Source organism: Zea mays, chromosome 8 (genome assembly GCF_902167145.1).
Source record: "Zea mays cultivar B73 chromosome 8, Zm-B73-REFERENCE-NAM-5.0, whole genome shotgun sequence".
In the NCBI taxonomy this organism is placed as follows: Eukaryota; Viridiplantae; Streptophyta; class Magnoliopsida; order Poales; family Poaceae; genus Zea; species Zea mays.
Genome location: NC_050103.1, coordinates 169,139,596 through 169,166,607, shown reverse-complemented (window position 1 = coordinate 169,166,607; position 27,012 = coordinate 169,139,596). Strand labels below are relative to the sequence as shown.

The window sequence follows — 27,012 nt, the reverse complement described above, 5'->3', positions numbered from 1 at the left end:
CTAACAATTATTCATGGGCCCACAACACAGTGTTTAGGGAGATGAACAGTGACATACTATATCCGGGGGGAGAGAGAAGGGGACCGACGCGTACAGGGCGCTGTAGGGGTACCGCTGCGGCAGTAGAGTGCCCCCTACAGCCGACATGCAAGGGGAGGGGGTTGCCATGGGGCACCGTTGCAGTTAGCCTTACCGCGCGACACAATTTCTTTAGCAAACGTCACCAAATAGTACTTGTTGAGCCAAGATAAATGTTTTGGAAAGGTCATAGCAAAAAAATGTTTTTGTTCTGGTGTTGCAAAATATTGCTTGCTTTATGCAATGAATTGAAATGTTTTTTATATTATTGTTCTGGTGTTATTGTAAACTGCAATGTTATATGTAAACTGGTGTTAATGTTCCGGTGTTACAAAATGTTGTGTTGTGTTCTGTAAGGTCAATTTGTTCGGTTAAACCAAAAATCAAACCAAAGTTTTCGGTTAACTAGAGTGTTGGTTTCCTCTTTTTCAAACAGATTTTCGATTTTCATTTTTAAAACAAAACTTCAAAAAAACGAACCAAAAAAGTTCGGTTAACCACCTGCCGTCTCGAGCCGTTCCCGCTCCGGACAAGCGGACACACCATCGGCGGTGCTGCGAGCCTGCGACTGCTCCCGCTCCACAATTTCAACCTCCAGATCTGGCCACTCCCACTCTCACACGCCCAGTCTTCTCAATCCTCACATCCTATTGGCCACGGCAACTGCCATCGCCATGGCCGGGAGGCGTCCGGCACCGGCGGCCCTCCTCCTCCTCGCCGTAGCCTTCGCTCCCATCTCCTCCGCCGTTCGCCCAGTCTCCGATGCGCACAGATCCGCTGCCGAGGAGCTCTTCGCCCCCTCCGCCGACGGATCCTTTGGCGAGTAAGTGCACTACCAACTCTCGAGCGCCTTACGTCTTCCCGATCTCGGCCACCCCGCCTCGCGGACACAGTAGACATCCCAGCTGGGCGCACATCGATCTGCCTGATTGAAATTCATGCTTATGTGTGCTTACCTGGTGGTTTTGATCTGCGTGTACTGTGCAGTTTGGAGAGTACGTATGAGGCAGTGAAAACATTCCAGATACTCGGGCTGGAGAAATATAATAGTTTATCTGGGAAGGCGTGCAAGTTTGCCGCGGAGAACCTGGCTTCCACCGATTCCACCGCGAAAGATCTGTTCCACGCAGTCCGGATCAGTGGCGCGCTGGGATGTGGCGTTGATGCCGGCGTGTATGATGTGCGTGTTGGTTTTAGAGATCTCGATGTTGCTACCTGTATTGTGATGTTTGATGGGGTTTTGGTATTGTTCTGTTTTGGCAGGGTGTTGTGGCGAGACTCAAGGCAGTGATTAAGGATACCAATTCCCTGTTGGAATTCTACTATTCTGTGGGAGGTTTGCTTAGCATTAAGGTCACTCCCTGACCCTCCAATGCATTTTACTTTGATACTTCTCTGTTACTCATGACTACTCCTGTGTACTTGAATTTTATGTGGTAATTGATATTTTTATCTGTTTTCCATTTCCTTTTGCAGGAACAAGGCCATAATGTTGTTCTGCCTGATGCAGAAAGTACATTTCATGCCATTAAGGTGATCACAATTTGATACAGCAGTCGATTTTTCCATATCTAGTTTTTGCAATGTGTGTTTTCCTCTTCAATTCAGTGTTGTCTTATATATTTGCCATTGTTACTGTAGGCACTTAGCCAAAGTGACGGGAGATGGCGTTATGGCACTAACAGCGCTGAATCTAGCACATTTGCTGCTGGTAAGTGTTCTTGGTGAATGATGACCTCTGTTGGAATAAATAGATTATTACTTGTAGACTGGTAATATGACACAACAAAAAAGCCTAGATGCAAAAAGTCATGATAGGCTAGAGATGCAACCCAACATGAGCCACCAGTAAATAAGGAAAAATATGTTATATAAGTAAAAAGCATTGATATTTTACTTGCGCTATATTCCTAGTTAGTCCATCTCTTTCTGTAGCTTGTTCCAGCTCCAGGAGAATTCAACCACAAATAATACATGCCACTGATGATTAATAAGTACTACCGCAGGTATCGCACTAGAAGCATTGGCGGGCGTTGTTTCACTGGCAGATGCAGAGGTTGATCCATCCATGGTGTGTATTTGCTCTTTGCTGGTTATTAACGTAGAGGTTGCACATTCTGTTGCTGATACCCATTTATCCCAAATACTTATTGCACCCCATTTATTGCAATATCCTATATATGATAATCTGACATGATTTATGACCCTGTTAAAAGAGGCGCACCCATTCATTCTTTGCGTACAATGTGATTTTGCATTTTTGATGTTCCCTTGATATTTAGGTGCATGCTTGTGTTGGGTGCTTTGTTTCCCTTTTGCTTCTAAGAATCTGTGAGTGAACTAGTGAAGGTTCCTGATTGTATATATGTATATAGCTGCTACTTTTCATTGTTTTATGCTGATATCCATCAGTAAGTTTTGCTGATTGATGGTCTTGGTTTTAATTCCTTCAGATGGTAGTGGTTAGAAATGACATCGTTAAGCTGTTTGACACCATCAAGAGTTACGGTAAGTTGTCTAGCTTTCCTTATACTTCATGATGAAAACTTACAGTAGAAGAGCTTCAGAAAAATGCACATAAAATGTGTGGGATTGTCTACCTTTTGTGAATTTTAAGCTTGCCACTTCATAGAAACATAGGATCCTCCTACTCCTTCTCACCACCCAATTCTGGTGCTGATACTTTGCCTATGTTGTTGATACTTTGGCTATGTTGCAAAATTATATGGGAAGATTGAACTACAGATTTATGTGATTGGAAGGATTTTTTTGTCTTTCCTTTTTGGGTGGGGTGGGGAGGTGGACTAGTGAAGTCATGTTCAGCTGAATGTGATATGGTTACTTCATTACTTGGTGTACTTAGTTATTATGCTATCTGAACTCAGATGATGGGACCTTCTACTTTGATGAAAAGCATGTTGATGCTACCGAATACAAGGGTCCTATAATGACTTCTGCTTCGGTGGTACGTGGTGTCACCTCTTTTGCAGCTGTTGCTTCTGGAAAATTGGATGTGAGTTTTTTGTACCTCTGGCACTTATTTTTCACTAAATTTGTGTGCAAGAACCTTTCTTATGTAACTATACTCAAATGTACAGATCCCTGGTGACAAGATACTTGGCTTGGCAAAATTCTTCCTTGGTATTGGGCTCCCAGGTAGCTCAAAGGATTGCTTTAATCAGATTGACTCTTTGTCAGTCCTGGAGGACAATAGGCAAGTCTACTTTATTGTTCTTGGCTCGACTACTGCTATTGGAGGATTGTAGTTGTTTTAGCAGTGTGTTATGGATCATTTTATGTATGCGTGTGTTTGGCCTCCGTAAGGAGTGCTTTGTATCGGGGTCCTCTTGGGCCTTTCCCATCCTTTCTTTCTTAATATAATGGGGAACAGTTCTCCTGCACTTTTCGAGAAAAAAATATGAATATTTGTTCTGCTTCTTTTTTGATCAGATAGATAATTTCCTATCGCATATTGGTGAATCAGCATGTCACTTTTTGGGTCCTGCTGTAAGTTTTTTTCTTATCTATTTTCTGCATTTTGCAGGGTCTTCGTTCCTTTGATACTCTCACTTCCTACCAAAGTATTCTCATTGTCTTTGAAAGATCAGCTTAAGGTGATTATTACATGCCTATCTATCACGTATTCTGTAGCTAAAGTAATAATATTCAGTGCGAAAATACATGTGGGGCCTGGGAATATAATCCCCTGAAATCAGATGTTAATTTCTGGTCGGTACACTTCTCTGGTATTACCAAGTAATTCACCCAATGCTAGTATTAGTATGCAGCAAGTAAAACTGTACAGTATCAGAGTATCTTGATGCAGAGTCGCTACGGATTGCTTTTGAGTTTTTTGTGTTTAACAAAGTGTTAGTTAGCCCCAATTTTGCTGTACTCATTGCATGATCTTTTCAGGTTGAAGTTACCACAGTGTTTGGATCTGCAGCACCTTTACTCAAAGTGAATCTTGTGCAAGTGTTGGGAACTGACTCTAAAGTCATCACCAATGGGAACAGGGTATATAGCTGAATCAGTGGCTTCCTCCGGCAACTTCCTTGTCATGACAGTTATTGTTTTTGTTCGTTGCAGCTCCAATTCCCTAACATTAATCCTTTTTTTGGTCCCAGGAGCTTCAATATGACCTTGACAAAAATGTCCATTACTTGGACATTGCTCCATTGGAAATAGATGTTGGGAAATACTCGGTAGTTTTTGAGGTACTTGCACTTTACTTCTTATTTGTATGCTAGTAGGCTAGTAGCTGGCCCTTCTTTATAATGGTGGTTGTTACTAATCTTGGATTAGAGAAAAGATAATTAGTCCTTAGGACTTGGTAGAGTATATAAATACAACTAATATGGGCCACATGGGCCTTAACACCCCCTTCAAACTCAAGGTGGAAGTGGAGGATCTGAAGCATTGAGTTTGATAAAGTTGAGTCGATGTTCTCTTGTTTGTGCTTCTGTGAAGAAATCGGCAATTTGCAATTCTGAGGGCACATGTTGAAGAATAATAGTTTTCTGTTGAGTGTTGACAATGGGACCGAGTAAAGAAAACATCAACACCAATATGCTTTGTAAGCTCATGCTTCACAAGATCATTGGCAATCTGTATGGCGCTAGTATTGTCGCACAGAAGAGGTGTAGGAGTATCACAAGAGACACCCAGATCAACTAATAACCATCTTAGCTATATAATCTCTGCAGTAGTAGTAGCAATGGCACAAAGTTCTGCTTCTGCACTAGACCGAGATACAACACCCTGCTTCTTAGATTTCCATGCAATGGGGGAGGAACCAAGGAAAATACAATAACCTGTAATAGATTGTCGATCAATGCGATCACTCGTCCAAGTAGCATCTGAGTAGGCGTGAAGCCGAAGAGGACTATCACAAGCATAGAACAAGCCTCGAGATGTTGTGCCCCTTAAGTATCTCAATACACGAAGCAAGTGGCCATAATGAACTGAAGTAGACGCAGAGACAAACTGACTCAAAATATGAACGACATGTGCAATATCCGGTCGAGTAATAGTGAGATAGACTAGACTGCCGACTATATGACGATATCTGGATGGATCCTTCAGTGGTGAACCATCATCCAGACAAAGTTGTAAGTGAATATCCATGGGTGTTGCAGCTGTGCGATTATCACTCAGACCAGAGCGAGCAAGCAATAAGATCTTGGATGTAACCGAACCATCAAATTTGGTCTTAATCTTAAAGACCCATTTACATGTTATAGGGGCTGCATGTGATGGTAAAGGAACAAGATCCCAAGTACCCGTACGATCAAGAGGACAAGAGCATCCAACTCTTATTTCATAGCAAGCCGCCATTCATGAACACCAGAAGCTTCATGATAATTAGATGGTTCACCAATTACTGCAGCAGCACTAGTAAATCCATAGCGATCCGGAGGTTCAATTGTACTACGATCACGAAGATGATATCCCTGGTGATTTGGTAATGCATCAGCACACTGTGACCCATCATTAATCTGTAGATCATCAGAAACAGCTGGAGAGTCATCATTGTTAGTACAAACATCAACAGCATGTTCGTTATCAGGACCGGTCGTGGGACTAGTGCGAGGACGACATATATAGGTTTTGGTAACTGGTGGTTTAGAGGCGAAGTTTGAAGTGGGAGCCGAAGTAGAAGGATTTGTAATGAGAATGAGAACATCAGGTGGGGATGTTGGATTTGATGGTGTAGTGGAAGATGAGGACCCAGATGAAGGAACATGAATGAGAGGAAGGCACATGAAAGAGGTGGACTCTTTAGAAAAAGAAGATGAATGCGTGAGGGAGTTATAAAAGAAAGGTCGATTTTCATTAAAACTCACATCACGAGAAATACGAATGCGACGGGCTAAAGGGTCATAACATCGATACCCTTTATGGTCTGGACTATATCCAAGAAAAACACACTCAACAGATTGAACAGTCAATTTAGTCCGTTCACGAGGTGCTAACAAGATGTAGCATATACATCCAAAATCTCTAAGATGGTCATAGCGTGGAGTTCCAAAAAGAACTTCACCATGAGTTTTGCCATAGTTTTGATGATGATTGTCTATTGATGAGATAGACAACAGTAGATACTACTTCACACCAAAAATGCGAGGGAACAAACGAAGAAATCAAGAGAGTGCGAGCAGTTTCTATGACATGACGATGCTTGCGTTTAGCAACCCCGTTTTGAGCATGAGCGCCAGGGCAAGAAAGCTGAGCAAGAGTACCCTCTGAAGTTAGGAATTCTCGAAAAGTATCGGATAAATATTCACCACCAGAATCAGAGCGAAAAAGTTTAATTGGAGCAGTGAACTGGGTGTGAATCATGCAAGCAAAAGACTTATAGATAGAGAGCAATTCAGAACGTCGTTTCATAAAATAAATCCAAGTATATCGAGAATGATCATAAAAAGATGACATAGTTACTACCTTTTGAAACAAAAGAAGCTACCCCAAACATTAGAGTGAACAAGATCAAAAGGTCTAGCAGAATAAGAATCACTAGTAAAATAAGAAAGTTGTATTTGTTTTCCAATATGACAGCCCTTACAATGAAAGCTAGACGCAGAAGATGTACGACCTAAACAACCCGATTTTATTAAAGTGGACATATGAGATCCACATAAATGGCCAAGACAGTGATGCCATTGGGCAAAAGATGCGGAAGTAATCGAAGCTGCTGAGAGCACATGTGACGATGATGTGGTGGGTGGAGGAAGGCGCATGGTGTTGAGGATGTAGAGGCGAGGAGCAGACCTACGATGATGGTTAGTCCCAATCACAGTCCCTGTGTGATGATCCTGTACAAAACAAGATGAGTCATCAAATCCAACAAAACAATTGTGATCTGTAATTTGTCCGACTGAGAGAAGATTCATGGACAACTCAGGTACAAAGAATATATTAGGTACAATAAAGTGTGGAGTGGAAAGAGAACCCTTGTGGGTTATATGACATAAACTACCATCAGCAGTCTGAACATAAGCGTCTTCTGTGACAGGTGTAGAAGAAACTAATTGGGACTGATCAGAAGTCACATGAAAGGAGGCCCTAGAGTCAAGAGCCCAAGATGATGACGAGGCTATAGCTGATGAAGTAGAAACAATAGCAATTGAACCTCTAGGTGCAGAACCAGTACCACGACCATGAGCTGCACGTCGTGCACGAAAATCATCCAACTTCTCCGGAAACTTGGCAAAACATTGTTCAGACCAATGAGTATTCTTCTTGCAATGCTCACAAGGAACCAAAAAGGAACTCCTCGGTGGATAGGACTTCTGAGCAGCAGCCAATACACTGTGATCTTGGACAAACTCATAATCATGGATGGTTTAGTGCTATTAACCATAGCAACCATCACTTTGCCATCATTAATCTGCCAAGTTTTAATATTAGCAGCATTACTACGATCCTCGCGTAAAGCAGGTGGATCCTCGGTTAAATGAAAAAGCAATCCATGACCACGCAGAGCAGTTTGAACACAGAAGGCCCATTCTAGATAGTTGTGACCATCAAGAATGATGTTAACCACGATAGCATTGACTGACATGATGCTGAATTGGTGAAATCACACAACAGCGATAGCAGCAAAGGAATGACCAATAAGAACTGAAGAGAGGACCTTATATGCTGCCCCAAACCTGATCCGCTGACCCAAGGTAGATGAAGGTACAACCAAATCCGTCGGGGATGAAGGTGAAGAACACAGCCTGGACAGAAGCAGAGGCAGTCCGACAGGCGTGCACTGCTCTGGACAGCAGCAGAGGGTCCAGGAGGCCTGCCGAGGGCGTCCTGGACCATGTATCCTAGCAGGAACCAGCCTGTCGGAGAATCAGCAACAGATTCGGGCAGAGGCGGCGGATACGACGGTGGAGCAGGGGTTCCTAGCGGGCGGGGCAACGAATCTGGACAGGAGCGGCAGAGCAGGACCGCCTGGCGGGGGTTCTTGGCGGGCGGGGCGACAAATCCAGACAGGAGTGGCGGAGCAGGACCGCCTGGCGGGCAGGGGCGACCGACGACGGCTGGCGAGCTGGACGACGGCGTGGATCTGGGCCACCTGGCGCCAGATCCAGACAGGGCGGGGCTGCGGCAGCCGAGCCGTGAAGGTGCCGGACGGCCTGGACGGACGTGCGGGCGGAAGAAATGGCGGCGGCGGATCTGGGCCACCTGGCGGCAGATCCAGACAATGCGGGGCGGCGGCGGCCGGTGGAAGAAGCCGCGACGACGGCGAATCCAGACGACGGGGATGGGGCCAAGGAAAGGCCAGATAAAAAAATGGGATTAGACCCTAACCTGCTTTGGTACCATGTTACTAACCTTGGATTAGAGAAAAGATAATTAGTCCTTAGGACTTGGTAGAAATATAGACACAACTAATATGGGCCACATGGGCCTTAACAGTGGTTACCTTCTGTATTCCAGATTTCACTTCAGGAACAAGAGCGTGAGACTGTTTATGCTACTGGAGGGAGGAACACTGAAAGTGTATTTGTCACAGGACTGATCAAAGTTGATAAGGCAGAAATAGGAATATCCGACAATGATGCTGGGACCGTGGAGTCTGTCCAAAAGTAAGGATATAAAAGTTATTTGAGTTCATGCTATTTCATTGAAAATGAGTTGGCTTGACCATTAAAGCACACATTTTATTCTTGAATGCACGGGCAATTTCTGAAATATTTATGACATTCCTTGTAGTGTTTTGATGGCTGATCTGATCTAATTTAGTCATAAGAACAATTTGATGTATAATATATTCTGCATTTTATTCTTCTTACACAAGAACTTATCTTATGCATTTATCATTTTCAAATTCCTTCTTCAGGTTAGATCTTCTGAAAGATACAAAGGTGTCTCTTTCTGCAAACCACCTACAGAAGCTGCGTTTATCTTTTCAATTAACTACTCCGCTTGGGCTCACATTTAAACCTCACCAGGTTGCCACTCACTTGGTATTTTGATAACATGATGGCTATTGTTTCCCCGTACATCACTTAGCAAATGTGTTCAGGTGTTCTTGAAGTTGAAGCATGAGAGTAAGGTTGAACACTTATTTGTGGTACCTGGCTCTGCAAGGCAATTCAAAATTGTTCTCGTGAGTATCTCCACACTGGAATTTGCTTTGTTAGTTCTTTGGATGCTCAATGTAACCAATGGTTTAGACCAGACACTTAACTATCTCGAAAAGTTGCACATACATACCAACTAAGCTTTTCAACTTGGAAGGTATTTAAGCAATGAAGCCTGTTTTCAAGTTTTTTACTCTATAGTCATGTTTATGGGATGCAGTAGTGGGGGTATGTAGGTGGCAACTGACAAATTGAGGTTTAAAGCATCATCCAGTTGCATTTTTGTAAAGATATATATTGTTCAATATGGTATATTGATGGAGCGGTGTGCGTAGCTATCATAATTTGTTTGGTGTAAATTCGTCTTCCAAGTCCTTGAAATTTTCTGAAGTGTTTAAAGGCATTGACTTTGTGACATGGTTACTTATATGCTATTTTGACTTCTTGTAGGACTTCCTAGGGTTGGTGGAGAAATTTTACTACCTCTCTGGAAGATATGACCTTGAGCTTGCCGTTGGTGATGCTGCAATGGTATGCAACCATGTAATTTTGTCCTGCTTCTATGTTAGGGTCCCCATTTGTTTGCTTTGCTGATTTTCTTTGTATGCTCAGGAAAATTCATTTCTACGACCTCTTGGCCATTTGGAGTTGGACCTACCAGAGGCCCCAGAAAAAGCCCCACGTCCTCCTGCACAAGCTGTTGACCCATTCTCAAAATTTGGGCCGAAGGCAGAGATATTGCATATATTCCGTGCCCCAGAGAAGAGGCCACCCAAGGAACTCTCGCTCGCATTCACGGGTCTCACGCTTCTGCCTTTTATCGGATTCTTGATTGGGGTGAGTAAAATAGTCATGCATTTCTTACGTTTGCTTTGAATCAAAGTTTCTGCCTGCTCTAGTAGTCTAGTGCAACTGATTGAGGGGGCTTCTCTTGCAGCTCGTGCGTCTTGGAGTGAACGTGAAGAACTTCCCGTCCTTGCCGGGACCGGCCGCATTTGCCTCAGTTTTCCATGCTGGAATAGGAGCAGTCTTGCTGCTCTACGTTCTCTTCTGGCTCAAGGTTTGCCTTGTCCCTTGTGATTTTCTGTACTTGCGAAAACTGGCGCTGATGTTCACTTCTAATTTGGTGCAGTTGGACCTTTTCACAACTCTGAAGTACCTTGGCTTCCTCGGCATCTTCCTCGTGTTTGTGGGCCATAGGACCCTGTCCTACCTTTCCTCGGCGTCAGCAAAACAGAAGACGGCATGAGTGGACAGTGCAAGCAGAGCTTTCCCGATCATCAATTCGTTTTTTGAGGTGGCCATTCCAGGCCACTGGGTGTCTTTGCTTGGTACTCTGACCGCACCCTAGTTTTTCTTTAGCTAACATGCATTTTGAGGGAGGACTCGGTTTATTTCAGTTGTCTTTGACGAATACTGATACTAGGACAAGTAACAGGACCTCACATCACAGTTTCTGAATAGAATGGATGTTTAATCATAGCATTTATATGATCATTCGATATACATCATCCTTAATCGAACTGAAACGTTATATGTACACAGAAATGATGCAAAGTTAAAGAATTTTTGAGCGTGTTTGGATGCACGCCACAGCCGGCCGGCACAAAAAATAATGGAGATGTTTGGTTTGAAATCATTTTTACGCCGAAGCTTAGGCGCCGGGAGCCAAACCTAATTTGGCAAACTCATTTTCATTTTTAGAGGTTTTTTAATTTTTCTAATGAAATTAGTTCATTTTCTAATGGGAAGGGTAGAATTTCTCAGGAAAATAGAGTTGTTAAATTAGCTCTTACTCCATCCGGTATCAACTTTGTTTAGGATGACACGATCTTTAAAATATAGATTTGACCAATGTTTTTTTGTTAAAATACAAATAAACTCTATACATTTATAAAATCATTTTTTAAGACAAAACAGTATATATAGTTATTAGATTTCAAAACTAAATAACAAATTTGTTATGTGTAGTCAGAGCTTTATAAGTTTAATTTTATTTAAAACGATAAATAATAGGATAATCGTACACCGGAGGGAGTAAGTGGCAAAAGCGAAAGATTTTTTTTTTAGAGTTTGGATTTGGAGATTACCATGGACAAGGATGACCATAAGTTAAAATCCCATTCGACAAGAATAGTTGGCGTCCATCAAGATACACGCTACATTTGCATACAATACTATTTACAATACTATTTATATAATGAAGTTAAAATAAAAAATGTTATAGAGAATGAGCCTTAGTGCTTTTGCACCCTATATCAAACTAATGAACGGACCATAAGAATATAGAGACAAAAAAGAAAAGTGTCACATTTCTCTCACTCTATTAGGAAAATTAAAAGGAAGAAGTATAATGCCATAAAACTGATAAGAATTTTGGATCTGTACCATTAAAAGATTATAGCTTTAAATATATATCATTGTTATCTCAATTACATGTGGGGTTCACATAAGCAATGACATGTGGGGTCAATGATATATATCTAAAATTACAATCTTTTAATGATATAGATCTAATTATTTTACAAGAAAAACATAGCAAAATGTTATTTTATATTATAAACGATATTGTTTAGGGTCTGGAGTTTTTGAAAGTAGATGAGATGAGCTGCTGGAGCCTCATAATAGTGGAAAAGGTTGGAGCCACATGGTACTGAGCTACGTCGATGTTCACCTCCATGAGGTGTTTGGTTCCATTCAACTAAAATTTAGATCTAGTTCCATCAAATATTTGCATGATAATTATATGTATTGAATATATTATAATTTAAAACTAATACATAGATAAATCTAAAATATAGATAAGACTAAAATATGAGACAGATTTATTAATCTTAATTATATATATAATACCTATAATTATTATTCAAACATTTAGTATGCACGAATTAAATTTTAGTCTGTAAGGTGTTTGGTTCTACTAAAATAAAGTTTACTTCGGGTCATATTGGATGTTCGAATGAAAATTACGAGTATTAAATAGTCTAATTATAAAACTAGTTACACAAACGAAAACTAAAAAACTAAAGAACGAGACAAATTTATTGAACTTATATTTAATACTCGTAATTGATATTCAACCATTTAACGTGACACGGTAATCAGGAGAACCAAACGTTCCATATAAACCAAACATTAGCAACTCGTAATTGATCTGCGCGTTTAGGTGGTGCCTATATGGTAGTGACCTCGTCGCAACGGATCTCGACGCCGAGAGGCAACACCGTGGGGCGGTAACAATATTTCACATTTTATAAGTTGAGATCACGCTCAAACCAGACGATACAATTGGCATGGTAAATACTGTTACCACTCCATCGCCGTCAGAGTCTTGGCGCTACGATCTATGACACTGAGATCCGTGATGTCGAGGTTGCTACCACACGGGCGTCACCTAAGCGAACGAACTCAAGACTTTGTTAAGCAGACGTAATCTTAGTATCAATAATGATGTCGAGGTGAGAATCTATTTATTGAAATGAAGACGTATTTGTGATTTTTATTTTGAAAAAAAGGCCAAAATATAAAAAAACGGCCGAGTTGCCGACGCACCGAAAAAAGACAGCTGACGCGAATGCCCAAACGTTCGGGGGGCGAGCGGGATTTGGAAGCTGCGCAACGCGCTTCCCAAATCCCCCAATCCCGACGCCCACCCGACCCCGTCGCCAGATCTCGCGCCTCGTCCCCGGGGCTCGATCGGATAAGCGGCGGTCGGCGATTCGGGGACGGGGTCATCTCGCCTAGGCTTGGGCGGGGCTGGGCTGGTGGGAGCCGCCGAGCCGGGGAGCCATGGCGTCGGCGCAGGCGCCGTCCTCCGCCGCTGCGCCGTCGCGCAAGGACCATCTCGAGGCCGGGAAGAAGCGGGTAGGTCCGTTGTTGCATGTTACTTGCGAGAAATGCAGTCCTTTTGTATCCGCAGTCGCTAATTGGGCAATATGCTTAGGAACGGCGTAGACAAATTAGGGACATCGTGTTGCTTAGCGTGACGACTGCCGTGCCGTTCGATCGGTTTTGCACAGGGCAGAGAAGCCAAATGCTGTTAAACTTGCCTGAGGTCGTTTTGCGTGTGATAGATAAGCCAAGTGATACCAAGTTTGTATCGATTGTGCCGCTTGCCCGACAGAATCCAAATGCACGAAATTCGCCACGTTACTTCAGGTCCAGTTTGCAACCTTTTGAGATTTAGCTGTTTAGATCTCGCTCCAACGCTGATTTGGCAGGTTTTTCTTACAGACCTTATCTCTGGAATAACAATATTCTGCTTTATCTGATTCAGCTCGAGCAGTTCCGCAAGAAGAAAGCGGCGAAGAAGGCCACTGCAGCTAGTGCAGAGCAGGCAAAAGCGCCTGCGCCTGATGTAGTGGAGAACCCACCTCCAATTGTCAATGCTGGTAGCTTGGGAGATGGACTGGTGTCTGATGTAGACCCAAACCAAGCGAGCACGTCTTCGGTACCATTGTCCGTATATGAGAATGGCCCAGCCAGTGCATCCAGGGGTGCAGAATTCATGTCAAATGGTCATCAGCAAGATGCTGTTAGTGATGGAGGACGTAAGTTCTATGGGAACTTGAGCTTCTCTGACCTTGTTAATGGTCATCATGAGAATTGGAGAGGCGACGGAGCCCGTAAAAAGGACGAGCACAGCCCTTACAAGGATGTGGAATCAAAATCAAAATTAAGTGCCTTTGGGAATGGCAGCAGTTTAAATTTACCTTCTACTGAAAACATGCCGAGTTGGGGAAGAAATTCTTTATCAAGTCAAGTACATGATACTGAACAATCTAGTTCATATTCATCCAGCACCCTTTTTGGAAAGTCCAAAAATGCCTATGCTCAGGATTACTCCACAAACAGTGATATCTTTGGTCGTTTGAGAGGTAAATTTGAGGCCTTATTTTCATGTGTTAAAACTACAATATACAATATTTAATAACTTGAGCCTGGGGCTCTTCCACTCTTCTTTTCCCCCTATGTAGCTACCTCCGAAGACTCTTCCAAAGTGGAGCAATCTATGTATGCCAGCACTCGAGATTATGGCAATGCCTTCAATAGTTCAATGATTGCCGGTACTGTAGATCATGATACAAATGTTGGAATAACTCGGACATCTGCAGATTCCACACCTGTTAATTCTGAAAGACAGGATCCTTTTCTGTCATCTGGTTATCCAACTACATACACTCGATCAAGGCCATCATTTCTTGATATGATTGGAGTGCAAAGAGCCCCCCTAACAACTGAAGCCTCATATAGGGAGCCTGCAAAGGCTAATCAACTATCCAGCTATTCAAATTATCAGAGTTCATTTTTGCAGCAATCAAATCAACAATCCACTGGAAGTAATGCTGCAGATATTCCTTTTGCATCAGAAAGTCAGGAATATAGTCATGAAAAGGGGTCATATGGCAGCTCCACTCCTCCTGATTTCTTACTTCCCAAAGAAGAAAGAAGTAAACACCATGGTAATCAAACATTCCAAAACTTCACAACTCATGGGAAGGATGATGATTTTGCAGCACTAGAGCAGGTGATGAACGTTTAAAACTTTTTTCCTCAACTTATTACATGTATTCTCTCGAGGATATGATATTATTATACTGACTAGAGCTGACATATCGTTGTCATAGTATATGATAGTCCTAATACAAAGAATCAACTGTTTATTTGTATTTTCTGATTTTAAATTTATGCTACTAACGTGAAGCGCTAACTGTTGGCCTAGTTGTTTTATAAGTAAACTAAATTCTGAAAATGATCATATCTCCAATATCTACTCTGTGGGTTCACATAATGAGTAATTTTATACAACTTATAACTAGTCACTTCTTTCTGTGTTACTGTTATGTGCCTCATAATAGTTTTCAACTTTCCATTCCCATAAATGGCACTATTATGTGTTCTTTGTTGTCAAGATTAATTAATTGCCTTTACCTTGGATATGTTGACTTATCTAAGCATTTATCTCTGAAGCCTTTATCATTAGGAAGTTAGTAACTTGTGCTGAAAAGATTGGATATATTTTTTTATTTAAGACTGTCAACATACTACAAATAGCTTCTATGGTATTTAGGCCTGTCAACATACTACTAATAGCTTCTCTGGTTTGTATGCCAGCTCATTGAAGATTTGACAAAAGAGAAGTTTTCTTTGCAACAAAGTCTTCAGAAATCTCAAGAACTAGCCGAAACTTTGGCGACAGATAACTCTGCATTAACTGATAAGTTCAACCAACAGGTTTGTGCAAATTTCTCTTATGGTTATCAGAATAATTTTAAACTGGATTTGTATCATGAAATTTGTCACTGATGACCAATAGAAATTCACAACATAGGGAATGTCTCCCCCCACCCCACCCCCATCTCCCTTCTAGTAAAATGATCAAGACTGTTTGCTTAACTTTGAAACTAGTTTCTTCTTCCATGATTGATTAAATAGAAAAAACTATTCGTGCTGTAATTTATTTCATGCTTCGTTATGTTAAACTCACTGGTATAATTGTCAGCAAAGTGATTGCCTGCCGAGTTCCTCATTTATTGCAGGATTCGACTTCTTGGCTAGTACATATTCGCAGAATCCTAGCTGTTAAACTTTGTAACAACAGTGCTAAAAGGAAGCTAGCTGAAACCATAGGTGCTAAGCTTGATTTTATTGAGCAATCCTGAGACTTAAATCAATCAGTGTCAGTGATCTCTAATGCTTGATCAAGAATTCAAGACTCATCTATATTTGTATATTGCAGCTTCACTTAAGGATGAAATAAATGTTATGCATGCACTTGTATCTGGTATTAAGTATTAACCAAAATTAGTATACTATATGATTCTTTTTTTATCGCAACGTTTAAATATCAGGCACATGTAATCAGCCAGTTGACATCTGACATGGAGAGATTGCAGGAAGAGATTCAAGCTCAACTGGTCAGACCTACTCTACCTTTCTAGCACTTAAATTTGGGGAAAATGTATTCTCAATATTAGGATTAAGTAACTGCATTGCCTGTTATGTCAATATTGATATGACTTGATTGGGAAATCGGGTAAGACGAGGGCTAGGATAAATTCTAGACCGCTCTTGTTGGCAGTGGCACCATGCTTGATCTTGGTCAATCAGGAGATTATAATAACTTTGTCTATCTCTTTACTTAAGCCCCCTAGCACTAGGTACTATATTTATAAGGAGAATGAGGTTAACATGGCTAATGGACCCAATCTAATCTAACTTTGCCTTACTTCAAAGTCAACCTCTCAAACAAAGTAACAAACAAACTAGTTATATCTACCATCTGTTATGTGGTTTTCAGTTATCAAACATCCAGGGAGTTCTTGGATCAATATCTCGTACATGGTATGCAAAATGTGTTTGTCTTTTGGTGGTTGACATGGTCATGAACTGAAGTATGCTGAAAAGATTGTACTCATTTTAAATTCACAGCAACTGGTTGCTATGAGGCTATAAAACAATTGTCACTAGGTCAGCTATGTTATGTTTGATTTTTCAATGACGTCTCTGTTAGTTAAGCATACTTTCTGAGATTAGCACCATATATCACTATTTGCTATATAGTTTTTGACTTTTTGTCATCTCTGTGGTACAACAACTATCTTCATATACTGTTAGAATCCTTATATTAATCCTATTTGTAAAACAGCTGGCGCTGGAGTCTATCAGGACCGAATATGCTAATGCACAACTAGAATGCAGTGCTGCAGATGAGAGGGCAAAAGTACTTGCAGCTGAAGTCATTCTACTAGAAGATAAGGTGCTTTATTATCTTCTTTCTTATTGTGTACCGTTATGAAACTTCTTGAAAATGACCTGACATCATGGCAGATTGTTAAGACTATGTTATGTATGCAAAGTGCGTAAACCTTTGTCATGTCAGAACAAATCCAAATAACACAGCCTGTTCAAATGCAGTACAGGAACTAAACCTATAATTTGTAATCTTTGGGAAGTGAACTCTGTAGGTTTGATCATATAGGCAGGGTTTATCATATCTTATTGTAATGCGCTTGATATTAAAATACTCTGTTGCTGAAATCTTAAGGATGTTGAACTATGCCTTTTGTATAACAATATCAGGTGCATTGTATTTCTTTGAGTTCTTCTTAACGGTTTATCCCTTCCCCAGAGGCCCAGACCCCACTCATGTGGGATCCTCCGGCATTGAGTCTGCCCTTCTTAATGCAATGATTCACAGCTATCTATGTATTTGAGAAAAAAAAAATCTTGTTCCACATCTACTCTATGCTATTGGCACGGGCATGATCGTGGATTCATGGTTAAGTTTGTTGGCTAGTTTTACTCTAGCATTTACCCTGCTTTTTTAGTGAAACTGTTTTTGATTCATGTCAAACTTGAAAATTATGAAAACTATAACCTTTTCAGCGAAGCCCAACTTAAGCATTGGTTTGTGGAAGTTTGATTTTTCTTTTAATCTTGTAGGGTTTGAGGCTGAGGTCAAGTGAGCTAAAACTTGAAAAGGAAGTTGAAGGTTTACATTCTGAGATTTCTTCTTACAGGTTAAATTTACTAAGCCTCATGCTGCAATCGTATGTCTGCCAATATATTTGCGTCCAATGATATGTGAAATGGATCCTAACGAAGTATGACGATTGATTGAAATTCAAATTTTTGTCCACATTGACATTTTTAGAGGTGCTGTGCCAGCAAACATGTCATATTTAACTTAAAAAAACATGTCAGAAACTACTGAGCACATGTATTTAGCTTCCAGGTATTGTAATAAATTTTTTGCTACTTTTTCCTACTATAATCATTTGCAGGCGCAAAGTTTCTAGTCTAGAAAAGGAGCGTCAGCATCTTCAATCTACTGTCAAAGCTCTTCAAGAAGGTATATCTTCTCATTGCAATCTAACACATATATTTGTTTTGAGTTCTCTTCTAGTCTTCTCCAGTTAATCTCTTAAATTTTTCTCCAGTCGATCCTAGAGAGCTATTTGTTTATGTCTTGCACTCTTGCTTGCACGTTGATTGCACACTTGTTTTGGCCTCATGCATTGACATGCCTATTTTTTTGTTTCTTTTCCCTCTGTTTGGATAGAAAAGAAGCTATTGAGGAACATTCCCGTGAATGAGAAGGCAACAACTACTGTAGAGAAACCTTGGGTTGATAAAAGAGACGCATCAACTGCGACAGAAGATTTAGGTGTGAATGCTAAGATATCTTTATTTGTTTATCTATATCTACACAACTATATTTTTCTAGCTGACCTCAAATGCATTTTTATTTAGATATTGGGGAAAACAGCTCTTCAGAAACGCTAACCAGCACTGTTGACACATTGGAAGATGCTGGAATATCTGTTTTGCGTTCCAACATTATGTCTGATTTTTCTTCCTTAGAAGAGGTCTCATCTAGCATTCCAGATGATCAGCTTAGAATGATTGACAACATCAATTCTTTGATGTCAGAGGTAATCTCTTTTTATTTTCATAAATGTGGAATTATTCTTATACCAACCAGAATTTCTCAACTAACCTACTTGATTTTTGGTGTAAAAGCAGTTGCCCTTATGTTAATGCTTTTTCGTATTTGCAGTTAGTAGTGGAGAGAGAAGCGCTGCTGCGAGCACTGAGAATTGAGTCATCCAACTGCTCCAAGCTGAAGGTATTGACTATCTCTTACTCTCATGCAGCATCGAGTAATGTAGGTGAGATGCTTATTTCATGACATAGTGAAGCCCTGGGTTCTGTTTTATGGAGCTTCTATCTATTGGAAAACTTGTTTGCTGGTCAACATGTGAACTCGTGAAGCAAGCCTTGTGTTACTTCTGTAAGCCTTGTGTAATTGTGTTACCTACTTATTCTATTCACTTTATATCCCCAAGGAGTTGAATAAGGACCTAACACAAAAGCTGGAGATTCAGACACAGAGGCTTGAACTATTGACTTCTCAAAGGATGGCTAACGAGAATGCCCTGGCAAAACCAATTGACACACGCTCCATCAATGATGCAACAATGTATGCAGATGAAGGAGATGAGGTAAGTATCCCTCATCAAGTATATAGTGGAAATTTGATAGTTGATCCTACCACATAATTGTTGATGGAAATTCACATTGGTTCCAGTGTTTTAGCTTGAATAAGAGTTAGAGCTAAAGGAATCCAAACTTTACATATGCACGTTAAAGTTCACATCACCCTGAAAACGTTATCTGTAGACGTTTGACATGGAATATGGCTCAGGTTGTTGAACGGGTGCTTGGCTGGATAATGAAGCTCTTCCCAGGAGGGCCAAAGCGGCGAACCAGCAAACTTCTGTAATGAAAATAGAGCTCCTAGTATACCAGATGTTTCTTTCATTTAAGGCTTGTTTAGGTGAAAGGGGTTGTTCTAGGAGCACCACCAAGTGTTTAGTTCAAATTTGAACTAAATGTTGAGGAATTTGTTCCAAATCCCCAGCATCCGAACATGCCTTTATATATATATATATATATTTCTTTGCCCGGTTTTGCTGATAGCATGGTGAGAAGCTGTATATTGGAGCCATTCAATGTAACCATTATTTATTTTTGACAGAAGATAATGTAATTCCCTGGAGTATGGTGCGGGCGGCAGCCTGTTTTGGCAAGGAAAAGAATAGTCGCAAAGAATAGACCCTTTTGTATCCATTGAAGTATGGAACAATTTCTTTCATTATACGAGTCGAATACGCAGCCTGCAATTGTTTTTACCATTCATTTGGTTTGTGTTCCCGTTAAGCTTCAGCTCACATCTCGACGCTGGTTGACAGGCAGTACGGATTGAAACAAAGCAGACAAAGAGACTGCAACTGTTACATACCTAAAAAATTTCTACGGAATTGCTCAAGGCGAGGCGGTTTTGTGAAATTACAAAATTCGTTTGAATCTATCACTCTGTAAAGTTAGTGCTCAGTAGGAAAAACCGAAGGAACTTCTCTAATTTGGTTTTCCGATAACCAAAAGAGTATAGCCACCGCACAACCAAAGTCAGACATGTTTTTCTTTTTATCTGACTGGTTGACTGGTGAGTTTTTTTTCCCCGAATGTCTAGTTATAGCGCGCCTTTCAACTGTTCGCTTGGTTTAATTCGTATTGGTTTCTACTATTTATACAATATTTTGTTTTTATAAATTACAGCTGCAGTAGTTCAAAACGACTGACTTTAATCTGAAACAAATAACCTAACGTCTTATATTACACGGCAGCCACACGAATATTACTTGCTAGGAGCATCTTATATTATATCACAATTCACAACTACACCCATTAAACGAATACATTAAAAAATTTCTATATGGCACGTAGTAATATTATACTCCCTCTATTCTCAAATATTTATCGTCCGCTATCGTTCGCTAGTTTATTTTTAAACTAAACAACGACAAATAAAAATGAACTGGAGGGAGTACATTAATAACTATCACTATCATATACCAAACACTTTTTATACAATATATAAAATAAAGGGAGAGTTGTATAGTTGCCCCTAATCGAAGGATGTGATTTTGTTTTTACCATATTTTTTTAAAGTTTGCACGTAGAAATACAATGTTTTTACCATTAATAACGACCACTATCGTATCCTTTTTTAAAACGAATAGACAATTTGTATCCATTCCTATTCCGTTATAGCACTTAACGATGTTAAGCCATCTTGTAAAAAGACGTTCATATAACCATTGTCACTCCTTGTATCAACTATTTATAAATTTGGCTCGACTTTAATATGAAAGTTTAGAATCTAATTTTGACCATAATTTTTGAAAAAATGCCTCAGCTTTGATTTTTTAAAACTAGAATTAATGATTTTTTAAATCAATAAATCGTGACACAAACCAAGAACCCGCGAACTTTTAATTTATTTTAAAAAATATATATGGTTAGATTATGTTGAAAATGTATTTTTATCAAATTATGCGGGTTGAGTTATTTTCATCAATTTCGAAATATTTTAAATTCAAAATTGAAATAATGATTTTCAAAAAATATGATAAGATTTATGTTACAATTATATCCCAAACCTTCATACCAAATTTAGGATAAATTTGCAAGCAATTGATAAAAAGAGATGCAATTGTGTAAAGATATTAACACCTTTTTGTGTGCCGAGTTAGCAATTGATAAAAGTGGTAATAGCGGAATAGTGTAAATTGTCTGTTCGTTTTAAAAAGAAAGAGTATACATACAAACTTTGAAAAAACAGAATTACATATCTAAATAGGGATAACCATGTAATTCTGCCCTAAAGTAAAAATACTTACAGCTCACACGTCCACAGGCCCGCGTGCCCCCGCCCCCGCCCCCGCTCGACGCGCCCCCGCTCGCCTCCGCGCGACGCGCCACCGCCTGCCCCGCTCGACGCGCCACCGCTCGCCTCCGCGCGACGCGCCACCGCTCGCCTCCGCGCGACGCGCCACCGCCTGCCCCGCTCGACGCGCCACCGCTCGCCTCCGCGCGACGCGCCACCGCCTGCCCCGCTCGACGCGCCACCGCTCGCCTCCGCGCGACGCGCCACCGCTCGTCTCCGCGCGACGCGCCACCGCTCGCCTCCGCGCGACGCGCCACCGCCTGCCCCGCCCCCACCTGCCCCGCGCCGTCGTGGAGAGAAGCGCCGTCGTGGTGATGACGGGCGACGGAGAGGGAGTCGAGAGCTCTGCCGCCGGCGAACGGCAGGGCGTGCCCTTCGCTCTAGGCGGCCCGCTGTTCGTCCCCTTCATGGTGGGCCCCATCACCACCATACCAGAGTTCATGTCCTCAGCCCTCCACGAGCTCCAGGTGCCAACTCTAGCCTGCTTGTAACTATTCTAAAACCCTAACCAACCTTTTATTCCCCGAAGAGCTTTGGGTATGACTCCCCTCCTTGTTTCGTTTGCATTCAGGCCTTGGAAGACGAATTAGGAGACACCAGAGACGAATTCAGCAATGAGCTTTGGTAATAATTCCATGATTCGTTCTGTCGTGTCGAAGTAACAATCCTTTCCTCTGTGCCTATTAATGCGTGGATGCGTTTTTCGCAGTGTCGATGAGCTCAAGGTGCTCTCTGAGGAGGAGCTGGTGGAGCGCGCCCTGCAGGAGGCTATGGAGGTGTCCTCTACTGATAAGCATCTCAATTTAATCACTTTGTTTTGGATTGCATTTTCGTTTGAAGCTTTGATGATTTTTGTGTCTAGGACTCGGATTCTGGCACTCAACCACAACCAGAGGATCAAACACTTGATGGAGGGTAAGTGGCTGCTTTGACCATTGCTTGGTTGGTCCACTTTGTGGTTCTCTGGTTATCTTGTTATTGTCGTTTAGGCAAATCATATTAGATGCAACATTGGCAGATGACCTTCCTTATTGATTGTGTGGTAGCTTGTCTTAGGCCCTGTTTGGATCCACTAGCAGCTAATAATTCACAGCTAATATTAGCTGTGTACCTATTAGCTGGGTGTTGTGCTTGTGCATTGGTGGTTTTGTGTATAATTATTAAGTTGAATGCACCAACCAATTCAACCTAAAAGCTTAAGCTGATAGGAGGAGTTGAACAATTGACTTATATTATATCCCAACACTCCCCCTCGCGTCGAGCCTCTCTTGGATCTTAGACGTGTAATAGGAGCGAACAACAATTATTTTATTTTAATTGCGCTAACCAGAATTCGAACTCATGATCTCTGGCTTTGATACCATATTAAGTTGCATGCACCAACCGATTCAACCTAAAAGCTTAAGCTAATAGGAGGAGATGGTCAATTCACTTATATTATATTCCAACAATAATGTCATACCTTTTTCTATTTGCTATTGGTAGGGCACATGCATAGAAGTAGGTAGGAGAACAGAAGTGCCTTTTTGCAATATATTAGCTACTATTAGCTAAGTTGGTAGCTATGAGATAGTTTGTAGATAGGTGCCCAGCTAACAATTAGTTGACTTATTAGTTAGGTTCTTCTGGATCCACCCCAGCAAGTTTCTAGCAGCTAACTATTATCCGGTGGATCCAAATGGATCTTAATGCCAGTCAATATTTAGCAAGGAAGGCTTTGTTAAGGTTTCTGATGCAACTTGCAAGTTGGCATTTATGTCCAGTACTCCAGTGTCCTTGCAAAGCAAAATTACAGGACCCCATCCCTGGGGAAAGTTTATATAGTGCCATCATTCTGATCTTTGTGCACCACAATCTCTTTCTCTTGATGTATTATTTGGCCGTTAGAAGCTGATGTATCCTTGGACTTGCCATATGCAGCATGTCAGCGAATCCAACACCTACAATTCAGGCCCCCACATTAAGCCCATTGGCTGAAAGAGAGAGCTCTGGATTGCAAGATATGGCGGACGTATTAAATGAACCACAAAGCAGCAATGGCAAGCCTAGAGGCAAAGAGGCAAACAGCAGATGCAGGAAGGGGGAAACTGGAACCTTCACACTAGATTCTCCGGTTGTAGGAGAGAGCCATGGATCAGCTATTGACATGTCAATTGTACCATTTGAACCGGAAGGTAGTGAGGGAAATGGAACGATGCCTTCAAATCCATCAGCTGAAAATGGTGCATCTGAATCACCTGTTGATGGTATGTCAATTGTTCCACATGATCCAGAGGGAATTAATGGACAAACAACATGTAGGAAGGGCAAAAAGAGAGGCAGGCATTTTGATAGAGAGGTTCGAGCAGAGATTTTACAGGTACATCTGTCAGTCTTTTGACCACCTTTTGTTTTTGTCAACAGCAATTGTTTGAGAAGTCATCAAGTGCAGCTGCAGAATTGTTACATTAATTTTTCTCCATCCTGAATGAATTGTGTTCATTATACATGTATCCTGTATTTGAGCAAGGTGCTATTACAGATTAATCCATTCATCCATGTCCCTTGTCGCTGTGATACAAATGCATATAGGACTAGTCTGTTTAGGTAACACGGCCATCAGGCTATGAAAATTAATTTTGTAGTTACTGCTAACCTGTAAATCTGGAGACACTAGAAATCACAAGTCCACGGTAGATGTAAATGTTATAGTTTGTTGTTACTGTAATAGATGAAGTATTCACAAGTTACATTGCGAGGTATGCTTTTGTTGAGGATTAGGTCTATTTTTGTATTAGTATCTTTATCCTTTATATTCTTGTATGTAAGAGGAACCTGCAATTTCTGTCATTTAACATTGAAGTACGTATGCCAACTCTGTATATAATGTTTTTATGATTTGCATAATTATATATTTTTATTATTTCCATGATCATTATCAGGGAAGCTATCTTACTAAAGCAGATAAGTGGGTACAAATCAAGGCCAAGCAAGACGAAGACAAATTTGCAGCAAGGCTGCATTCTTTCAGGTGAGGCAGTTAAAATCGTTTGCTGCATATTGTTAACAATCATATATTATGATTCTAGTATACATACTTATTTATTGTTTTTTCGTTATTCATAAAATCTGGAATGCTAATATGCAACCCATGATGAGTTAGCAATAAGATTCTAGAACAGATTTGTTTGATACTGTATGCGAGAGCAAACTGGAGAAATGGACTTTTGCCTGTTTTTATCCTTATGCACTTGACAGCATCAATTTATTTCAGTCCATCTCTTTCTTGCCACAATTTTAAATAAATATAATTGTTTGGTTCAGTGGCAATTCTGTGAAGCCCAAAGGTTCAAAGTCATCATGTGAGAAAATTGAAATGGCGAGATCTCTTAATCTAATCGGTGCACCTTGGAAGGTCTGAACCATCTGAGTTCAACTGTGGCACCCATTTACACAAGTTCCTGTCTTTGGAGTTTTTGTCTTACAATCTATTTTGTTCCCAGAACAAAGCTTTAAGATCTGATGAGCACAGACCTGTGGTCCGTCCAGAAGTAATTCTCTGTGTTGAAATTTATCAGAAGACATATGCCTCTGTTAAGGTAAACCTTATCCTTCAGTTACTGTTAGACTATGTGTGTGTGTGGGCTGACACCACTGTTGGGCTGCCGGCCCATTAGGGTTAGGGTCTCCTGTGAGTCTATATATTGTAACTCTTCTCTATGCAATATATCAATAGTTCAATACTACACAGTCCAATAGTTGCAAATACTTGTTGTTAATGTGAAGGCCTTAATTTTATGGTTGCTACCATGCCTTGCAGTCCCAGGAACTTCTTTTGCTGGGAAGCCAATTCCTTACTGATCTGAGGGACAACATTTATTGTTTGACTGATAAGGTGATGAAGGTGGCTGGGCAACACGATCATTCTGGGTATTTTCTTATTGAGGTATGCTTTTCCTCCTTTTTTTTGATAATTGAAAACATTCATGGATAATTGCTCTTGAAGAACTGTGGATAATTTTAAAATCTCCACTTTCTATCTCAGGACACGTTCTACAATGATACGAGACATCGTTCTGCCACTGATTACAGTAAGCCTATACTGGATTGGCTTGAGAATTCCAGTGATGAGGTAACAGAGAAGTGGGATGCCATAACATCTGGTGTTCTGAAGAAGCGACAAAAGGACTTGCTGCGCGGTCTGAGTATTTCTAACGTGCCTGAATTTAAATCTGAAAAGATGCAAACGACTCGTATCTCTGACCTGCACTTCCGGCCCGGTGCTGGGTACCTCTACTGCCACCAGGTTCCTGTCTTCTCTTTCGCCTTACTGTTTCAGATAGTTCCATTTTCCTTGGTGAAAAGTTTGTGCGTGGATTTGATTTCCTTCGTTTTTTCATATCTTTTATATTAGAATTCATTTGGGTGTCATATCTTATGTTGAAGTTGAATGTTTGTCGGTCGTAATATGAGATACAAAAACATTGGGCAGGGTTGCTTTATGTCACATTGTGCTAACCAGACAGGCTTGGTTCTTTCCTTCAATAAAAAGATAAAAAGGTGTAAAATGGGAGCATACGTTGCTTTCTTATGCTATGCTTTTGATGGAATCTAACATTCATTATCTGAACTGCAATGCGGATGATTATTGATGTTTGCTCATTACTAGCTTCAGCTGCACTGCATTATTCATGGCGCAGCCTTACCGTGCCAACAGCAAAACAGAGTTATCAGATCATTCAACCATGTTTTCTGATACCCTGCTGCACGTTTTCAGGGGAACTGCAAGCACACGATCGTGATAAGGGACATGAGGTTGATTCACCCAGATGACACACAGAACCAAGCGGAGTACCCTCTCCAGACGTTCCAGCTGCAGAGGCGCTTGCAGAAGTGCTCGGTGTGCCAGATCTATCTTGCGACGAAGGTAACGGTCGACGATAAGTGGGCTCTGAACAACCCCTGCTACTTCTGCATCAAATGCTACTACCTCCTCCACTACAAGGAGGACAGCACACTGCTATATCCTCACACTGTATATGATTTCATCCAAGAGTGATGTTTCTCTGTTTTTTTTTCTTCGTAGAAAAGTAGTCTGTAGTTTATCCTACACTGTACATTCTTCACTGCAAGAAATCCATGCGGGCTTCGTGCATTTTGCTGAGTTATTAAATGGCTATATGGACCTGGGTCAGACGTCAGACTTCCAAGTTCCAAAGGCCTAGGCCTCGACGCTCTGTCGAGCTCTGACGAACTGAAGACGAGACTGAAGAAATGTATGATGTTTGAGATGTACGCGTCTAGGTTGTGGATGGTCTGGCGGATCCATGCTTTCAACCGGCTTTTAAATACGATGGAACCGAACTAAAAGTACAGCCACCATAAAAATTTCATCATAATTAGGCCAAAGAAACTATAGGTATAGATTAATTACATCCCAATAATTAGTCCATGATAAAATTTTGTACTAAAACATATCATATCACTCGTTCACTATATAGATCTTAGCATGTAGTTCAATAAAAATAGTTTTTTATTTATTTTTATGCTATGATTTTGTAAAGATTTAGCTGAAAT

At 40.9% G+C, this 27,012-nt stretch overlaps 3 protein-coding genes across 5 annotated transcripts; all 3 read left to right on the top strand.

The window, feature by feature from the left end:
• Positions 1-660: 660 nt before the first annotated feature.
• Positions 661-10,689, top strand: LOC100279928 (uncharacterized). Its single transcript, NM_001152878.1, has 19 exons — positions 661-901; positions 1,066-1,258; positions 1,342-1,431; positions 1,555-1,611; positions 1,720-1,789; positions 2,085-2,149; positions 2,532-2,586; positions 2,964-3,091; positions 3,177-3,292; positions 3,623-3,692; positions 3,994-4,095; positions 4,206-4,295; positions 8,515-8,663; positions 8,918-9,029; positions 9,104-9,187; positions 9,612-9,692; positions 9,774-9,998; positions 10,099-10,221; positions 10,294-10,689. The coding sequence occupies exons 1-19, from the start codon at positions 753-755 to the stop codon at positions 10,408-10,410; spliced, it is 2,076 nt and encodes a 691-aa protein (NP_001146350.1). The 5' UTR covers positions 661-752; the 3' UTR covers positions 10,411-10,689.
• Positions 10,690-12,716: 2,027 nt separating this feature from the next.
• On the top strand, positions 12,717-20,156 carry LOC103636371 (protein BLISTER). Of its 2 annotated transcripts, XM_035961909.1 has the most exons (15): positions 12,734-13,025; positions 13,105-13,319; positions 13,438-14,038; positions 14,138-14,688; positions 15,276-15,395; positions 16,013-16,078; positions 16,810-16,920; positions 17,607-17,683; positions 17,948-18,015; positions 18,226-18,330; positions 18,417-18,598; positions 18,724-18,792; positions 19,013-19,168; positions 19,372-19,801; positions 19,919-20,156. In XM_035961909.1, exons 3-14 carry the CDS (start codon positions 13,669-13,671, stop codon positions 19,447-19,449), a joined length of 1,953 nt encoding a protein of 650 aa, XP_035817802.1. In that variant the 5' UTR covers positions 12,734-13,025; positions 13,105-13,319; positions 13,438-13,668; the 3' UTR covers positions 19,450-19,801; positions 19,919-20,156. The 2 variants fall into 2 exon arrangements, with proteins under 2 accessions (XP_035817801.1, XP_035817802.1); XM_035961908.1 differs by lacking the exon at positions 13,105-13,319 and having other exon boundaries at positions 12,717-13,025.
• A 1,237-nt stretch (positions 20,157-21,393) lies between these two features.
• Positions 21,394-26,679, top strand: LOC100275588 (uncharacterized). Of its 2 annotated transcripts, XM_008656463.4 has the most exons (12): positions 21,394-21,923; positions 22,028-22,080; positions 22,166-22,232; positions 22,319-22,371; positions 23,377-23,630; positions 23,730-23,815; positions 24,378-24,466; positions 24,760-24,850; positions 24,939-25,034; positions 25,256-25,381; positions 25,481-25,741; positions 26,213-26,614. In XM_008656463.4, the coding sequence occupies exons 1-12, from the start codon at positions 21,771-21,773 to the stop codon at positions 26,492-26,494; spliced, it is 1,611 nt and encodes a 536-aa protein (XP_008654685.1). In that variant the 5' UTR covers positions 21,394-21,770; the 3' UTR covers positions 26,495-26,614. The 2 variants fall into 2 exon arrangements, with proteins under 2 accessions (XP_008654685.1, NP_001143110.2); NM_001149638.2 differs by having other exon boundaries at positions 21,452-21,923; positions 23,377-23,815; positions 26,213-26,679.
• Positions 26,680-27,012: the final 333 nt, after the last annotated feature.

Coding starts and splice junctions, on each gene's coding strand:
- LOC100279928 (NM_001152878.1), top strand. CDS start 753: ATGGCCGGGAGGCGTCCGGCACCGGCGGCCCTCCTCCTCCTCGCCGTA. Junction 1,790..2,084: donor ATCTAGCACATTTGCTGCTG/GTAAGTGTTCTT, acceptor GTACTACCGCAG/GTATCGCACTAGAAGCATTG. Junction 4,296..8,514: donor AATACTCGGTAGTTTTTGAG/GTACTTGCACTT, acceptor TCTGTATTCCAG/ATTTCACTTCAGGAACAAGA.
- LOC103636371 (XM_035961908.1), top strand. CDS start 12,951: ATGGCGTCGGCGCAGGCGCCGTCCTCCGCCGCTGCGCCGTCGCGCAAG. Junction 13,026..13,437: donor TCGAGGCCGGGAAGAAGCGG/GTAGGTCCGTTG, acceptor TATCTGATTCAG/CTCGAGCAGTTCCGCAAGAA. Junction 18,016..18,225: donor TGTCAAAGCTCTTCAAGAAG/GTATATCTTCTC, acceptor CTGTTTGGATAG/AAAAGAAGCTATTGAGGAAC.
- LOC100275588 (NM_001149638.2), top strand. CDS start 21,771: ATGACGGGCGACGGAGAGGGAGTCGAGAGCTCTGCCGCCGGCGAACGG. Junction 21,924..22,027: donor CAGCCCTCCACGAGCTCCAG/GTGCCAACTCTA, acceptor GTTTGCATTCAG/GCCTTGGAAGACGAATTAGG. Junction 25,742..26,212: donor GGTACCTCTACTGCCACCAG/GTTCCTGTCTTC, acceptor GCACGTTTTCAG/GGGAACTGCAAGCACACGAT.